Source organism: Lithobates pipiens, unplaced genomic scaffold (assembly GCF_037356315.1).
Source record: "Lithobates pipiens isolate NorthernLeopardFrog02 unplaced genomic scaffold, aLitPip1_a1.2 Scaffold_19, whole genome shotgun sequence".
NCBI classification, from domain to species: Eukaryota; Metazoa; Chordata; class Amphibia; order Anura; family Ranidae; genus Lithobates; species Lithobates pipiens.
The window spans coordinates 245,602,408-245,620,419 of NW_027507764.1; the positions used below are offsets into that span (position 1 = coordinate 245,602,408).

Here is an 18,012-nt window from a genome sequence, read left to right on the forward strand (position 1 = left end):
CTATATGGAAACAACATAATCTAACGAACCTGAACGCTCTCATACATAATATATTTTACTCTTTCTCTGATCTTCAATTAACCACTTCAGGACCGCCGTATTGCCATTGTACGTCAGCACAATGGCACAGGCAGGCAGAATCACGTACATCTACGTGATTGCCTTCCAGCGGGTGGGGGGTCCCATCGGACCCCCTCCCGCTGGATACGGCGGTCCGATTCGGTCCAGGAGCGCTCCGTGAAGAGGGGATGGCCGTTCGTTTTCGGCCACCCCCTCTGGATCGCTCCTGGCCAATGAGAAGCTTCCTCCCCTGTGTATTGTTTACACAGGAAGGAGGAAGTGATGTCATTCTCCTCGGGGCGGTCTTTTTGACCGGACTACGAGGAGAAGAGTAAAAGTAAGTCTGCACGAACACTACACTGACATGTAGGTACACACAGGCACACAAACCCCCCCCCGATCCCCCCCCCCCGATCGCCCCCCGATCCCCCCCCGCCCCCCCTCCCCCCCCCAGTCACAGTGTCACTGATTGCATTGATCATTTCTTTACTGATCAATGCATTCAGTGTCAGTTGTGACAGTAAAAACTGTCAGGACAGTTAGTGTTAGGTCCAGGGTAGCCCCCTATCACCCCCCAATAAAGATTTAACCCCCTGATTGCCCCTAGAGTTAACCCTTTCACCCCCTTTTGCCAGTGTCACTAAGCGATCATTTTTCTGATCGCTGCATGTGTCGCTAGGTAGCTAGTTATTTTTTTAGGTTCACCGCCAGGTTTTTATATCGCTAGGTACCCCGATATACTACCCAATAATGTTTTTAACCCCCTGATTGCCGCTAGTTAACCCTTTCACCCCCTTTTGCCAGTGTCACTAAGCGATCGTTTTTCTGATCGCTGCATTAGTGTCGCTACAGTCGCTAGGTAGCTAGTTTATTTTTTTAGGTTCACCGCCAGGTTTTTATAGCGCTAGGTACCCCGATATACTACCCAATAATGTTTTTAACCCCCTGATTGCCGCTAGTTAACCCTTTCACCCCCTTTTGCCAGTGTCACTAAGCGATCATTTTTCTGATCGCTGCATGTGTCGCTAGGTAGCTAGTTATTTTTTTAGGTTCACCGCCAGGTTTTTATATCGCTAGGTACCCCGATATACTACCCAATAATGTTTTTAACCCCCTGATTGCCGCTAGTTAACCCTTTCACCCCCTTTTGCCAGTGTCACTAAGCGATCGTTTTTCTGATCGCTGCATTAGTGTCGCTACAGTCGCTAGGTAGCTAGTTATTTTTTTAGGTTCACCGCCAGGTTTTTATAGCGCTAGGTACCCCGATATACTACCCAATAATGGTTTTAACCCCCTGATTTCCGCTAGTTAACCCTTTCACCCCCTTTTGCCAGTGTCACTAAGCGATAATTTTTCTGAACGCTGCATCAGTGTCGCTAGTGTCGCTAGGTAGCTAGTTAACTAGGCTCCCAAAAAGTCCCCCACATGTGGTATCCCCGTACTCGGGAGAAGCAGCAGAATTTATTTTGGGGTGTAATTTGACTTCTGCCCATAGCATGTGTGAGCAATATATCATTTAGTGACAACTTTGTGCAAAAAAAAAAAAGTTTGTAATATTCCCGCAACTTTTGGCAAAATATAAAATATTCCATGGACTCAACATGCCTCTCAGTAAATAGCTTGGGGTGTCTACTTTCCAAAATGGGGTCATTTGGGGGGGTTTTGTGCTATTTTGGCATTTTATGGCCTTCGAAACTGTGATAGGTAGTGAGGAGTTAAATCAAAAATTTGCACCCTTAGAAATCCTGAAGGTGGTGATTGGTTTTCGGGGTGTCGTGCGCGACTAGACTCCCAAAAAGTCCCACACATGTGGTATCCCCGTACTCGGGAGAAGCAGCAGAATGTATTTTGGGGTGTCATTTCACATATAACCATGGCATGTGTGAGCAATATATCATTTAGTGACAACTTTTTGTAAAAAAAAATTTTTTTTTTTTTTTTTTTTGTCATTATTCAATCCCTTAGGACAAAAAAAATAAATATTCAATGGGCTCAACATACCCATCAGCAATTTCCTTGGGGTGTCTACTTTCCAAAATGGGGTCATTTGGGGGGGATTTGTACTGCCCTGCCATTTTAGCACCTCAAGAAATGAGATCGGCAGTCATAAATTAAAAGCTGTGTAAATTCCAGAAAATGTACTCTAGTTTGTAGACGCTATAACTTTTGCGCAAACCAAAAAATATACGCTTATTGACATTTTTTTTACTAAAGACATGTGGCTGAATAAATTTTGCCCTCAATGTATGACTAAAATTTAGTTTATTCGATTTTTCTTATAACAAAAAGAAGAAAATATCTTTTTTTTTCAAAATTTTCGCTCTTTTTTCATTTATATCGCAAAAAAAAAAAATCGCAGAGGCAATCAAATACCATCAAAAGAAAGCTCTATTTGTGGGAAGAAAAGGACGCAAATTTCGTTTGGGTGCAATATTGCATGACCGCGCAATTACCAGTTAAAGCAGCGCAGTGCGAAATTGCAAAAAGACCTCTGGTCCTTAAGGTGTTTATTGGTCCGGAACTGAAGTGGTTAAAATACAACCTTGCTCCTACAGAACAAATGACTTATGAGAAGATTAAACAATTCTACCAAAAGTACTACTCCTTGACCTTTCACACCCCCCCCCCCCCCCCTTCACAGTTTCAGCAGATTTGCTCACCCCATGCTCAAATGGGAATCTGACTTAAATATTTCACTCTCCTCCGAACAATGGGACACTATATTTGGGAAAACTTACACAAATCTTCCAAAACCACCTCTATTAGAGCATCTGCCACTAAACTGCTATATAGGTGGTATCTTACCCCCTCCAAACTTAATTCTTTTTACCCTTCAACATCCCCACTATGTTTCAGAGGCTGCCCCACGCGGGGGGGGATTTACTTCATATCTTCTGGGACTGCCCCCTCCTTAAAGATATCTGGCATAACGCCAAGCTGATGATTGAACGTATCTCAGGTAGAACAGTCCCTCTAACTCCCCAAATGTGCCTGTTATTCCTCCCTATACAAGACATCCCACATACTAGCTCCAGACTAATACATGCTATGTTTAGCTCCATCCACTGGACCATTGCCTTCAACTGGCACTCATCAGTTGTCCCTTGGCCCCAGGTTCTTAACCGTATGGCTAATATTAAGCTTTCAGAGAGAATACACCATTTGTTGTTTGACACCATGCATATATACCAAAATAAATGGACGCTATGGGAAGCCTCTCTATGGATGTAATTTTGCTAATGTAATTCCTTTAACTTTCTCAAGCATTTCTGTAAACCCTTTTCCTCCAACACCCTTGTGACTCCTACTCCAATGTGTGAATTCTGTCACTAAAAATATTTTCAACTAAGCAATATTGTATGATCACCTTATCCCTTTACTTGTACAATTCATTCTACTGTCAATTTTTTTATCTTGACCTTATCTATAATAAAAACCGTTTTGTAAACAAAAAAAACTTTTACATATCAACTAAATTATACACCACACTTTTTTTGAAGGTTATTAATCGATTAGTCAAAACAATCGGCCAACTAATTGATTATGAAAATAATCGTTAGTTGCAGCCTGTTTTCTATAACATTCAACGATTGTTCAACAGTTGCAACATTAACATGGTGCACATTCCTCCTATATATAAATAGACTAAATCTGCTTGGTACAAAAGGCAAATGTTGCCTTATGACACTATGTCTAATAGAACTAAAAGACATATCTGGAACCTTTTTTCAGTAAGACCTTTATAAATAGACCTAGTAAGTGTACCTGGAGTTGTTGTTTGTTTAAACCATATAGCAGTATCTGCATAATGCAGAAAACCTTACAAACAGTGGTGCTTTGTGTCTATTTAATCTAATGAAATCTTCTCTGTATGTTCTCTTGAGCAGGGTATCGCTTAACGGACCAATTTTATGATATTCTCATTCGGAAATTTGACAGGCAGAAAAGAGGTCAAGTTGCCTTTGATGATTTCATTCAGTGCTGCACTGTCCTGCAGGTGAGTTTTGTTGACATGTCGGTAGATCAGCTTCTGTACAACTACAGCGCCCATACATGGATTGAAATTTGGTCAGTCCTTAAGATCCATGTATGGCCAGCTTAACTATTCTTTAAAATGTTGCCTCGCCCCCTCCTCCTACCAATCCTACTTAACATGTATAAAACAGATTTATGCACTTACCTATTTTTAATCTGGTTCAGTCATGTGATTTGGTGGCTCCAACTTCCCTGTGTCAGTAAGCAGCTGCTGCAGGGGAGAGGGAGTGCTGAGAACAGATGTTGTCAAGTACAGCTGAGACAGCTATTGTCAAGTACTCCCTGAGTTGGAGCTGTAGGCCTAGACTAGAGCGGATCATAACTAAGTACACATCTCCCTTAAATAAAAATAAAAATTATGATACAGGTTGGGCAGGTTTTTTTGAAACCATACTATCAAACAATGTTGGTAGGATTTTTTTCAATCTTTTTACAATATGTAGTTGCCACCATTGGGTCCCATCATATTTGTTTTTGTTGTAAGTGCCAACCTAAAACAATCTGGGTGGAAAGAGAACCCGTTAGTCTGACATGATTATAATACCATAGACTTGGCACCTTGTGCAACTATGAACATAATATATAGTCTTGGACTTTCTCTTGACATATAGAAAAGAAATGGAGTGCCATAAAAAAAACTTTATTATGTACCATTAAATTTTTTATACGCAACGTTAGATATTACTTTTCACATAGGGGTTGATAAGAAACAAACTCGGTTCACATACAGTGCCTTAAAGTATTCCCCTTGAAAGTTTACATATTTTGTCATGTTGCAACCAAAAACTATTGGGATTTTATGTGAGAAGACCAACACAAAGTGGCACATAATTGTGACGTGAAAGGAAAATTATAAATATTTTTTACAAGTATGTTAAAAATGCGCCGTTGCGTGTTTAATATAGAACCACCTTATCCTGCAATTACAGCTGCATGTCTTTTTGGGTATGCCTCTACCAGCTTTACACTTTGAGTGAATTTTTGCCCATTATTCTTTGCAAAATAGCTTGAGCTCTGTCAGATTGGATGGAGAGCACCTGTGAACAGAAATTTTCAAGTCTTTCCAGATTCTCAATTGGATCTAGGTGTGGATATGTGAATATGCTTTGATCTAAAACTTTCCATTGTAGCTCTGGCTGTATGTTTAGAGTCATCCTGCTGGAAGGTGAACCTTCATCCAAGTCTTTAGCAGACTAACATGTTTTCGTCTAAGATGGCTCTGTATTTGGCTCTGACCAGCTTCCCTATCCCTGCTGAAAAAAGTATCCCCACAACCTGATGCTGCCACCACCATGTTTCACGGTGGTATAGTTTTCTGCCACACATAGCATTTTGCTTTTAGGCCAAAAAGTTAAATTTTGGTCTCATCTGACCATTGCACCTTTGTCCACGTGTTTGCATGTCCCCCACGTGACTTCTCGCAAACGGGACTTCTTATGGCTTTCTTTCAAAAATTGCTTTCTTCTTGCCACTCTTCCATAAAGGTCAGATTTGTGGAGTATACGAATAATAGTTGTCCCATGGACAGATTCAACAACCTGAGCTGTGGGTCTCTGCAGCTCCTCCAGAGTTACCATGGGTCTTTTGGCTGCTTCCCTGATTAATGCTCTCCTTGTGCAGTCTATCAATTTAGGTGGATGGTCATATCTTCATGGGTTTTGCAGTTGTGCCAAACTCTTTCCATTTTCGGATGATGCAATGAACAGTGCTTCGTGAGATGTTCAGAGCTTGGTATTTTTTTATTTAGTTTTTTCATAATCGAACTCTTCTCTAACCGCTTCAGCCCTGGACCATTTGGCTGGCCAAAGACCAGAGCACTTTTTGCGATTCAGCACTGTCTCTCTTTAACTGACAATTGCGTGGTCGTGCAACGTGGCTCCCAAACACATCCTTTTTATCCCCACAAATAGAGCTTTCTTTTGGTGGTTTTTATTTTTTTGCGCCATAAACAAAAAAAGCGACAATTTTGAAAATGCATTCTTTTTTACTTTTTGCTATAATATCCCCAAAACATATATTTCTTTCTCTTACATCACGGGACACAGACTCAGTAATTACTGGTGGGTTATATTGTATCACTAGGTGATTGGACACTGGCACACCCTAGACGGGAAGTTCAATCCCCCATATAACCCCTCCCCCTACTGGAGGTACCTCAGTTTTTAGGTGTTGGTCACCGCCAGTGTCTTAGGTGTTGGTCACAAGTAGATTTACTGTGCTGAGCTCCGCTGGAATATCCTTTACTGGGGCCAGCTATGCAACCGGATCCATTTAAAGTGTCTTTTCCAGACCAAATTGGATGGTACCCGGGCCTCGTGTCCGAAGAAACAAGGTTTTACCTGTAATGCTTCTCTTTTTAGAGAGCTGGACCCTGGGATCCAGTATTTGTTTTTTTTTTTTTCAGCCATATTCCTGGCAGGGTGCTTTATGGGCCCAGAACTGCGGATCCCCCAATTCAAGGGGCCTCCAGTCTCTGAAGGTTTTTTCCTAACGGAGCCCACCATGAGAGGCGAAGATTGGGTCTGTTATTCAGACTCTGCAGCTGGATAAGGTAAGGGAGACTCCTCAAGAATTTTTCTAATTCTAGTTTGTTTTCTCCTTTTAAGTAAATGTATGCTATGCCTATAGCCGGGGGCTGCCAAGAGCACATACCTTTTCATGCCTGATCTGTCAGATTGGTGTCCACGCTCTATGCTCCTCCAGCCATGCTCCAGGAAGGATGAAGGTAAGGGTTTTTTTTCCTTCTGGGATTCTCCCTCCATGGATTAGGGGGCTGAGACAGGCCTGGGCAGAGAGCGGTAATATACCTCACCGTCCACCTCCGTTTGCCGCTGCATTATAGCGTCTTCACATCCACCGGCCCTTCCCTCTCCTCTGTCCCAGCCTCCCCTCCATGCTTGCCAGCAGGGTTAGAGCCTCTGCTCATGCGGGAAACGCTTGTTTTTAAAAACGAGCGGGGGGCGAAAGTGGACGGAGGAGGGGGAGGGCTGGGCACTAGGCTACACAGGCTTTAAAGTGCACTCTTTTTCAGATGCACACAGCCTATGGAGGGACACAGAGCTGACAGGCGCATGTGAGTGTGGGAGACACAGGCATTCCCAGGCAGCATTTACTTAGGCACCAGACTGAGTCTTAAGTAGCAGCGGCAGTTGCTGAACTACAGGGCTCAGCAGTCAGTGCATTTTTTGTGTGGTACCTCTACCTTTTGTTGCTTTGAACTATGAGTAAAAGAGGTACAAGTACCCTGAAGAATAGGGGCTCTAAGGGGTCCCCTTCAGGCTCTTAGGACCTCCCCCCCGCAGGACCCTGGGAGGCTGGCCAGGGAGAGCCGTTGGGGTCAGGGGCTGCAGCTGCTTCTGGCACTTCAGCCCCTTTGTACATTACACAGGAGGTTTTTTCCTCAACCATAAACCGTTTGAAGGAAAGATTAGTGGCCTTAATTGCATCTTCACTCAGTGGAAGAAAACGCACTAGGCCCCCCTCTGTCACCCAGGACCCTCAGAGTGAGGAACTCTGGGATAAAGGAGAGGAATCCCCCTTCAGAGGATCGGGAGGAAACTGATTCCACTTCTGAGGAATTTAGTGGAGAAGGGCCCTTTTCAGCTTCTTAGGATGAGAAGATGTTGGTTCAAATTCTTGCTGGATTGGTCCGTTCCACGTTTGTTACCCGTACCTGAGTCAGTTAAAGAACCCAATTCTTCTCTGGGTTCACTGAAACCTCCTCAAACTGCACATGCTTTTCCTGTTCATGGTTTGCTGGAAAAGCTTATCTTTTCTGAGTGGGATCACCCAGATAAACATTTATTTATTTATTTTTTCCTCAAAGTTTTCTACACTTTATCCTATGGAGGAAAAAATTACTAAGATGTGGGGTATCCCGGCAGTTGATGCCACCATTTCCTCCGTAAACAAAAGCCTGACTTGTCCTGTTGACAACGCTCAGATGCTTTTGGATCCAACTGATAAAGTGGAATTCCTATTAAATGTTTTCTCCTTGACAGGTTCAGTAGCACAACCTGGCAGCAATTGGAGTCTGTCAATATTTGAGAGACCATGTTAAACAGGTGCTTAAAGCCTTACCTGAACAGCAAGCCCGGGGGTTAGCTAACCTTCCAGCGGCTCTGTGTTTTGCTGTTGATGCTATCAGAGATTCTATCCTTCAGACCTCTCGACTTGCGCTTGGATTGGTACACATGTGTAGAATCTTGTGGCTGAAAAATTGGTCAGTCGAATCACCATGTATGAAACTCCTGGCGGGATTTCCCTTTCGTGGTGCAAAACTGTTTGGAGAGGACTTGGACAATTGTATCCAAAGGATCTCTAGTGGGAAAAGCGCCCTTTTACCAGTCAAGAAAAGGAGTAAACGTCCCTCCTTTTAAACGGGTGCTTTCTCCAGTGCCAGGGGCATCCAGCCTCCAGGCAGTCACGATGGCCTCCTCCGTCAAGCTCTAAGGTTAAAACTCCAAAAAAAGCTTAAAAAGTCAACCCCAGGGACAAAATGTCCTGGGGGAGAAGGTCTTTAAGACAAAACGCTAAGACCTCCTTATGAAGGGGCGCCCCCGCTCACTCGAGTGGGGGGGAAGACAACTAAAGTTCTCAGGGCTCTGGCAGTGCAAATGTACCCAGAGACCCAGAGAAAAAAGTCTAGTCTTCTAGCGTTGGAGTGACTATTGAAGCAAAAAGTTATCATGGTAGTTCCCATGCAAGAGCAGGGAATGGGTTTTTTTTTTCAAACCTTTTCACGGTACCGAAGCCAAACGGAGATGTCAGACCCATTCTAGATCTCAAAGATCTAAACCAGTTTCTAGAGATAGGGTTGTTGGGGAAGATGGTGGCTTCATTCTAAGCTGTTCCCTACGCTCAGTCTCATTCAAGGCTACTGCAAAACAGTATCCTATTGACCTGGAACAAGAAGGTTCAGGAGTTAGATTTTCCGATGCATCTGTCCCCTACAGCGCGTCAGAGCCCCAGCTGGTGGTTGATACCCGAAAAACTGCGGAAAGGAAAATCCTTTTTACCAGTTACCTGGACAGTGGTAACAACAGATGCCAGTCTTTTGGGTTGGGGGGCAGTCCTGGAACAGTCAACTGTCCAAGGGAGATGGTCCAGGACCGAGAGGGCCTTACCCATCAACATTCTGGAGATCCGTGCGGCATATCTAGCCCTAAAAGCATGGACACTTAGGTTGCAGAGTTGCCCTGTCAGGGTTCAGTCGGACAATGCCACAGCAGTGGCTTATATCAATCACCAAATGGGCACCAAGAGTCATGCAGCTCAGGAAGAAGTAAACCAGATCTTAATCTGGGTAGAAAGACATGTGCCATGCATATCGGCAGTCTTCATTCCGGGGGTAGAGAACTGGCAGGTGGTCTACTTGAGCCGCCAGCAGTTGGTGCCAGGGGAATGGTCTCTCCACCCCGACCGTCTTTTTGGCCATATGCCAGAGATGGGGGCGTTCCGGATGTAGATCTCTTTGCTTCCAGGTTCAACAACGTCGACAACTTTGTGTCAAGAATTGAGGGATCCTCTTGCATGCGGGACAGATGCATTGGTTACTCCATGGCATCAGTTCTTTCTGATTTATGCGTTCCCTCCTATTCTGCTACTGCCAAGACTGCTTTGCAGGATCAGGCAGGAAAAGTCGGTGCTTCTGGTGGCCCCAGCATGGCCCAGAAGAGCTTGGTATGCAGAAATAGTGAAGATGGGCGGTAGGCTCTTCTTGGACCCTAACGTCCCGTCCCATCCAGACCTGCTATCCCAGGGACTGGTGTTCCATCCTACCTTACAAACGCTAAATTTAGCGGTTTGGCTATTGAAACCCACGTTCTGAACAATCGTGGGCTTTCGGCCCTGTGATATCTACCTTGATTAATGCAAGAAAGCCAGCTTCCAGAATGATTTATCATAGAGTCTGGAAAGCATATGTCTCCTGGTGTGAATCCAGGGGTTGGCACCCCAGAAAATATGTCATAGGCAGAATCCTCGAATTTCTGCAAAATGGGTTAGAGATGAAACTAGCCTTGATTACCATCAAGGGCCAAGTCTTGGCCTTATCGGTTCTGTTTCAACGTCCACTTGCTTCACATTCTTTGGTCCGACGCTTTATACAAGGGGTAACGCGCCTTTATCCTCCAGTTAGGGCGCCTCTAAACCCCTGGGATTTGAATTTTGGTTCTGTCCGCTTTACAGAAGCAGCCTTTTGAACCGATACATCAGATTCCCTTAGTTCTGTTGACAAGGAAATTTATTTTTTTGGTGGCCATTTCTTCTGCCAGAAGAGTATCAAAATTAGTGGCCCTTTCTTGTAAAGAACCGTATCTGATAATGCACAAGGATAGAGTGGGGTTACGCCCTCATCCTAGTTTTCTACCGAAGGTGGTCTCAGGTTTTCATCTAAACCAAGATATTATTCTGCCTTCCTTTTTTTCCAAATGTTCTACGGAAGAGAAGTCACTACATTCTTTGGATTTAGTGAGAGCAGTCGAAGCCTATCTGGAAGCGACGGCTCAGGTTTGCAAAACTTATGCTTTGTTCGTATTGCCAGAGGGTCCTTATAGAGGACAGGCAGCATCAAAATCTACCATTGCTAAATGGATTCGACAAGTAATTGTTCAAGCTTATGATTTGAAGCAAAAGATTCCGCCTTTTCAGATCAAGGCGCATTCCACTAGGGCTATTAGTGCTTCGTGGGCGGTGCATCACCAGGCCTCCATGGCTCAAATCTGCAAGGCCGCAACCTGGTCATCAATCCATACATTCACCAAATTTTTCAGATGGATGTGAGAAGGCATGAGGACTTCGCCTTTGGGCGTAGTGTGCTGCAGGCAGCGGTACAGGGTCCTCATGTCTGAGTACACCCTATGTTTTGTGGTTCCCCTCCCCTCAGTAATTACTGGTGGGATGTCCCAGAGAAATGCTATCTGAGTCCCGTGATGTGCGAGAGAAAAAATAGGATTTTTCTTTAACGGCTTACCTGGAAAATCCTTTTCTTTTGAGATACATCACGGGACACAGAGGTCCCTCCCCTCTTCTAATACACTTGTGTTGCTTTGCTACAAAACTGAGGTACCTCCAGTAGGGGGAGGGGTTATATGAGGGATTGAACTTCCTGTCTAGGGTGTGCCAGTGTCCAATCACCTAGTGATGCCCTATAACCCACCAGTAATTACTGAGTCTCTTTGTCCCATGATGTACCTCAAAGAAAAGGATTTTTACAGGTAAGCTGTTATAAAAATCCTATTCTTCTTTCCTTTTTTTTTTCTTCTTCAGTTTAGGCCGATATGTATTCTACATATTTGTGGTAAAAAAATCGCAATAAGCGTATATTGATTGGTTTGCGCAAAAGTTATAGTATCTACAAAATAGTTTTATTGCATTTTTATAAAAAAAAAAAAATTTTTTTTTTACTAGTAATGGCAGCGATCAGCGTCGTCCTCCCTTTTTTTTTTATTTTTTTTTTTGATTGAGACATTATGGCAGACATGTCAGACAATTTTCACATTTTTGAGGCCATTGGCATTAATAAAGCGATCAGTGCAATTTAAAAAATGCATTGATTACTGTAAAAATGTCACTAGCAGTGAAGGCGTTAACACTAAGGGGCAGTGAAGGGGTTAATGTGTGTCCTAGTTTGAGTTCTAACTGAAGGGGGATGGGGACTGTGCAGAACAACTCTGTATGAACAGACGATCTGTCAGTGTTCCACCCAGAGAACCGGAAACTGTGTTTACACACACCGTTCCGGGTTCTCCGTGTGCCCCAAGCGATTGCGGGAGCCCGGCGGTGATCAAGACCACCCAGCACTCGCACCGGCTTGGAAAGCGTGCACACGCACCCTAGTTGCCACAGCCGAAGCAAAATTACATAATGTCATTTCACCCAGCCGTGCCATTCTGCTTCAGTACAACTGCGGCGGCTGGTTGGCATGTGGTTAAACCTTCTCCACAACTTTATCCCTGGTGTGTTCCTTGGCCTTCATGATGATGTTTGTTCACTAAGGTTCTCTATCGAACCTCTAGCTTCACAGAACAGCTGTATTTATACAGAGATTAAATTACACAAATGTGGACTGAAAAGGGAACTTAAAGGGAAAGTGTAAAATAAAGTGTCCCCACGTGCTTGCACGCAGAAGCGAAAGCATACGTAGGTCACGCCCACAGTTGTAAACGGTGTTCAAACCACACAAAGTATTGCCGTAAATGTTCGAGAGCAACAATTCTAGCCCAGGACCTCCTCTAACTCTAAACTGGTAACCTCTAAAAAAAAATGTTAACAACCACCGCCATTTTATTTCCTAGGGTTTCTAAAAAAACGAATGTTTGGGGGTTCTGAGTCATTTTCTAGCAAAATTATGATTTTTTTTTAATATATTTTAGTTTTATATTTTTGACAAGTACCCACAGCCACTTCAGTTCCAGTCACCTTAGGTGATTGGAAGTGGAAGTTATTGTTCCCCCTCCCTCCCAAAGTCTTCTGGGACACAGGACAGGTCCTAGAAGACTTTGGGACTAATCGGAGCGCAGCGCCACTCGCCCATGCACAGTGGGCACCTGGCTGTGAAGCTGCAAGCTGTCCCAGCCAAGTTCCCATAGTAGAGATGCCGGTACCACCAAAGGAGGAGAGGGGAAGAAAATCACTGGCGTCCGTGCACCATTGGACAGTGGGACAGGTAAGTGTGTGTTTTATTAAAAGGCAGCAGCTACAGTTTTTGTAGCTGCTGCCTTTTAATAAACACACAAATGACTGAAACTCTGCTTTTAATGAATGCAGGATTGTTTTTCTACCCGCCTGGAGTTCAGCTTTAGTTTAAACCATATGCGTGAAGACTTAAAGCTTTTTATCAGCCTGGGCTAATTTAAAGAAGTATAGCCAAAGCTTGTATGGCTGCACTTCTCCTATGCATCACTGGAGTGCCTTTAGTTTGGCACGCCTGTGACCCCTGTTCAGCAAGTCCGCTCTCTGCTGACGTCCCCAATGTCCATCCGGGTATCGTGTCGTCCCGACCAGAGTCTGAACGGAACTAACACTTGGCTCAGCCTCTCAGCGAGCCGCTGAGAGCCTGAGACATCCGCTCCACAGCCCAGCGCTCCAATGAGCAAGAAGGGAGAAGAGCAGAAAGCGGTTACTGACAGTCTACAGCTCTTTGCTCACGGAGCTGTAAAAACTAAGTGCTCGGCGTTGTTCGACCACTCGGTTCTCAGTGCAGAGGCACCGGAGACCAATACAGCATTGGACCCATGCTGCATCCACCTAGTTATGTATGATTGGGGGGGGGGGGGGGGTGAAATTCCTCTTTTAAGAAATAGTAACAACCTATTGACCCCTCCTCCTGACATTGCCATAAGGAAAACGCACAGTATACAAAGCAACAATGTTTGCACTGTGCAGTGCTAAAAAAACAAAAAAAAAACTATAATAAATAACTGGTGCATCAGATATGGTCTGTTTAAACATTCACTTTTTTTATGTGCAAATTATGACTATAATAAAACATATGGACCCAAACTATAAAGCGACTGTCCAAGTGTGCATATTTGGCAGTGATGAGCAAAGCCATAAAAAAATGTATTGATGAAGTATTTGTGAATCTATCACCAAGACAAACCATAATTGATGAAATGTGATAGGTTTGGGGACATTTATAGCTTTGGAATATATATATATATATATATATATATATATATATATATATATTATAGTGCACCAATTCTTGCAAGATCTTTTAGATCTATAATAAATGTAATATAAAACTTCTTTTTTTTTATTCTACAATATCATGAATTATGGTTTGTTACATAATTACACAGTAGGTGAGGTTGAAAAAAGACACAAGTTCAACCTATGTGCGTGATTATAGGTCAGGATTATATGTCCTAGTGATAGATTCACAAATACTTTCTTGTATGATTTATGGTTTTTCTCCTCACTGCTATGCATGCACAGTCACTTTATTGTTTAGGTCCATAGGTTTTATAGTCATAATTTGCACATAAATAACTGGTGCATCAGATATGGTCTGTTTAAACATTCACTTTTTTTTATTATGCAAAAAGAGACACGAAAGGTGCCACCAGATTAAAAACAGTTGCATTTATTTGAAACACACAGGTGCATACATCCACTTACATATCGTTTTGAGAATTTCCAGCACAAAAGTTCTCAGCGGCGTCAGCCAGCATTAGAGAGCCTGTAGATGTTTTTCCCATCAGATGGAGGGTCCCGACCCACAGAACTTCCCTGTCTGACGGCATGCACCGAGATCGAGGCTTGGCTCAGGTCCACAGTGGAACACAAACGTCGACCGTGGTGACGTCACTGCCAATAGCGACAATGTTTCGGAGCATGCGCACTGCGTGTAACAGGCGCGCTCCTTCCTCAAGATTAGGGGAACTCAGGCTGTGTTCAGCCTTAAATATGCTGGCCAATTTTGCTGCCATCTGACTCTACAAGGTAGCAGTTCATGTTGACGCCATTCCTGTCTCTCTTTTTGCATGTAATTTTGAGTCTGCTTCCAACTCCCCTCTGAAGGCTTGCCCTGGAATATGGACTTGTTGCTAAGAAAACACAAAGGTTTTTCTCCTACTTGCTTTTTAATCATTATTTCATCTCCAAATTAGAACTGCATTTCTCTGAATGGACAATAAGATCTTAACACTATTAGCCACTTGCTTACTGGGCACTTAAACCCCCCTCCTGCCCAGACCAATTTTCAGCTTTCAGCGCTGATGCACTTTGAATGACAATTGCGCGGTCATACAACACTGTACCCAAATGAAATTTTTATCATTTTTTTCCCACAAATAGAGCTTTCTTTTGGTGGTATTTAATTACAGCTGGGAGTTTTATTTTTTGCTAAACAAACAAAAAAAGATGCAAAAAAAAAATCATGTTTAATAGTTTGTTATAAAATTTTGCAAACTGGTCATTTTTCTCCTTCATTGAAGTGTGCGGATGAGGCGCACTGATAGGCGGCACTGGTGGGCACTGATAGGCGGCACTGGTGGGCACTGATAGGCGGCACCGGTGGGCACTGATAGGCGGCACCGGTGGGCACTGATAGGCGGCACTGGTGGGCACTGATAGGCGGCACTGGTGGGCACTGATAGGCGGCACCGGTGGGCACTGATAGGCGGCACTGGTGGGCACTGATAGGCGGCACTGGTGGGCACTGATAGGCGGCACTGGTGGGCACTGATAGGCGGCACTGGTGGGCACTGATAGGCGGCACTGGTGGGCACTGATAGGCGGCACTGGTGGGCACTGATAGGCGGCACTGGTGGGCACTGATAGGCGGCACTGGTGGGCACTGATAGGCGGCACCGGTGGGCACAGGTAAGGCGGCACGGATGGGTGGCACTGATGGGCACTGGTAGATGACACTGATGGGCACGGATATGTGGCACTGGGGTGCAGCACCATTGTTGCGGCAGATTGTGGGTGGCACTGTGGGCACTGCTGGGTGGCACTTACGGGGGGCACTTATTTACTCCTGAGGGGGGGCAAGTGGGCACTGGTAAGCTGGCTGTGATCGGGACTGATGTCCCGAATAATAGCCGATTACCAGCTCCGTTGTATCACATGATCAGCTGTCATTGGCTGACAGCTGATCATGTGGTAAGGGGTCGGATCGACCCCCTTGCTCGGATCCGTGATCAGGCGAGTCTCGTAGACTCGCCGATCACAGATCGCGCCGAGCGCACCCCTCAGGGGGCGCGCAAGCCGCTTGTGCACGGGACGACGTCAATAGACGTACTCCCGGGAAAGGAGGTCCGCGCTGTAGCCGTCATTTGGCTATAGCGTGGGTCTCAAGTGGTTAATCTAGTAACGGCACCACTTTCCAATTTATTTTACTTTTTTTTTTTTGTTTTTTATTATAGAGGTTTTTTTTAGCACTGCGCAGTGCAATGACGTATGTGTGAATCTATCACTAGGACATATAATCCTGTAACGTAAACCATAATTCATGATATTGTATAATAATTTTTTATTATATTACATTTATTATAAATCTAAAAGATCTTGCACTTAAAAGTCCATCCTGAAAGGGTGCACTAATATATATTCCACAAAGCTACAAATGTCCCCAAACCTATCACATTTAATCAATTATGGTTTGTCTTGGTGATGGATTCACAAATACTTCATTGATACCTTTTTTTGTATGGTTTTGCTCATCACTGCCACCCATGCACACTTTGACAGCCACTTTATTGTTTGTGTCCATATGTTTTATTATGGTCATAATTTGCACATAACTGGTGCATCTGATATTTTCTGTAAGCATTCACTTTTATGTAGTGCAGTTACTTAGTACCTACCAAGTACCCGATGACCGTCTCTGAGAGTGTGAGGAGGACTGAGGACAATCACTTTTTAGTATTCTGGATGCTTGCTCGGGTCTCCCACAGCAGCCTGCAACACAGCGAGGCCGGACAGCTGAGAATGACGTCAGGGGGTCTAGGCGGAAAGCGGGCACGGCTAATGTGGAAATCGCTTCTCTTGCTGTGAGGAGAGGCAGAGCGTGTTACGCTGGATGATGCCATCCAACAATCAATTCAGCCAGTCATGGCATCCATGCAGAATTGTGGATGGCTGAATCGCTATAATTATTATTTCTCTTGTATTCACAGACTGACACAGCTCCTCTCTTTAGACCATTGGGTTGTTACGCTACCTTTAGGAGAGAACTAGGCATAACATGTTAACATGTAATAAAAAACTCAGAACTTCTAGTTCTGAGGGCATCCCTTAGGTAACAACCCCTCAGCCTGCCTTGCAGCTTGTGTTTTTTTATAATTTTTTTTGCCTTGTGAAGGAGGAGAACCTAGGAACCCTGCAGGCCCATCGGTCCATGTTTTTTTTTCTGCAGAAGCTTTGCTTTTTGCACAAGATTAAAGATCCTGTGATCTGCTATCAACAGCCGACTGGGTGACAGGCTGGATACTCTTATCCTTGTAGTCTCCCCAGCCTGGCCAGCGAGCGTGTGCAGACCAGAGCTCCTCGCTGGGTCGGCCACTACATGCCTCAGCTCCAGGGGTGGTCAGTTAATGCTCCGGGGGACACATATGACCAGTCTACTGATGTCTGTGTCAGTGTGCCGGGCCAGCAGCCACCCCATACTGATTGGAGAGTGGGTCTGATGGAATGTCTCCCAGCTCTGCAGGACTGGTAAGTACAGCTCTCCCTGCCTTGGTGGGGCTGAGCAGCTGGGCATTCCCTGGGAGGTCAATTCGGGGGTCCCTCACCTCCCTCTCTTCACTCCCTGTCCCCTATCTTCCCCCCATGGGGATGCTGCATGGGCTGCTGAGCGGTGTGTGGCATAGATGGGCTCTCACCTGGGGGGGACTGCGCTGGCTGGCTGTGCCCTGGATGTGTGTAGGTCTCTCCCTGGAGGTGTCTGGAGGCTGTGCCTGTTGATCGCTGTACAGCTGTTCACCGCCATTTTTTCTGACTGTTTGCTTCACTGTCCTTCGTGGTATACAATGTTCGGCGACCATCTTTGGTGGGGCAAGGAGTAGCATGCTTCCCTGTTAGTTCGGTGGCCATTTTCCCTGTGATTATGTATTTTATACTGGATGCTCAGCGGCCATTTTCTTGAAGCCTGAACACGTTTTTGATCCATTTCAGCGCCATTGCAGCAGCTCTGGACAGCGCAGTGTGATCTCCTATGCACCTGGGAGCTGACACGAGCACTACTAGCTTGACGGCGCAGAACCAGTTAGGGTGGTGAGTCCTGCGGGAATGAGCCCCTCAGCCAGCAGCAGTTAGGAGGGTGGGCCCATTACTGTCCCAAGCCCCCATCAGGTGGCAGACAGGGTAGAGTCAGCATGGCTTCAGAAACTGGTGTTTCTTCCCCCGAAATCCAGGCAATTGCAACCGGTTCGCCTGCAGACAGTGCAGTGCCTCTGGACGCTTTGT

The 18,012-nt window shown here is 44.8% G+C and overlaps 1 protein-coding gene across 1 annotated transcript in view; it reads left to right on the plus strand.

Annotated features, from left to right (window-relative positions):
- PDCD6 (programmed cell death 6) overlaps nucleotides 1-18,012 on the plus strand; it is an 85,213-nt gene that overhangs the window by 60,127 nt on the left and 7,074 nt on the right. The window contains exon 5 of the mRNA XM_077491883.1: nucleotides 3,948-4,057. Coding sequence (XP_077348009.1) covers nucleotides 3,948-4,057 — 110 coding nt within the window. The remainder of the gene's footprint in view (nucleotides 1-3,947; nucleotides 4,058-18,012) is intronic.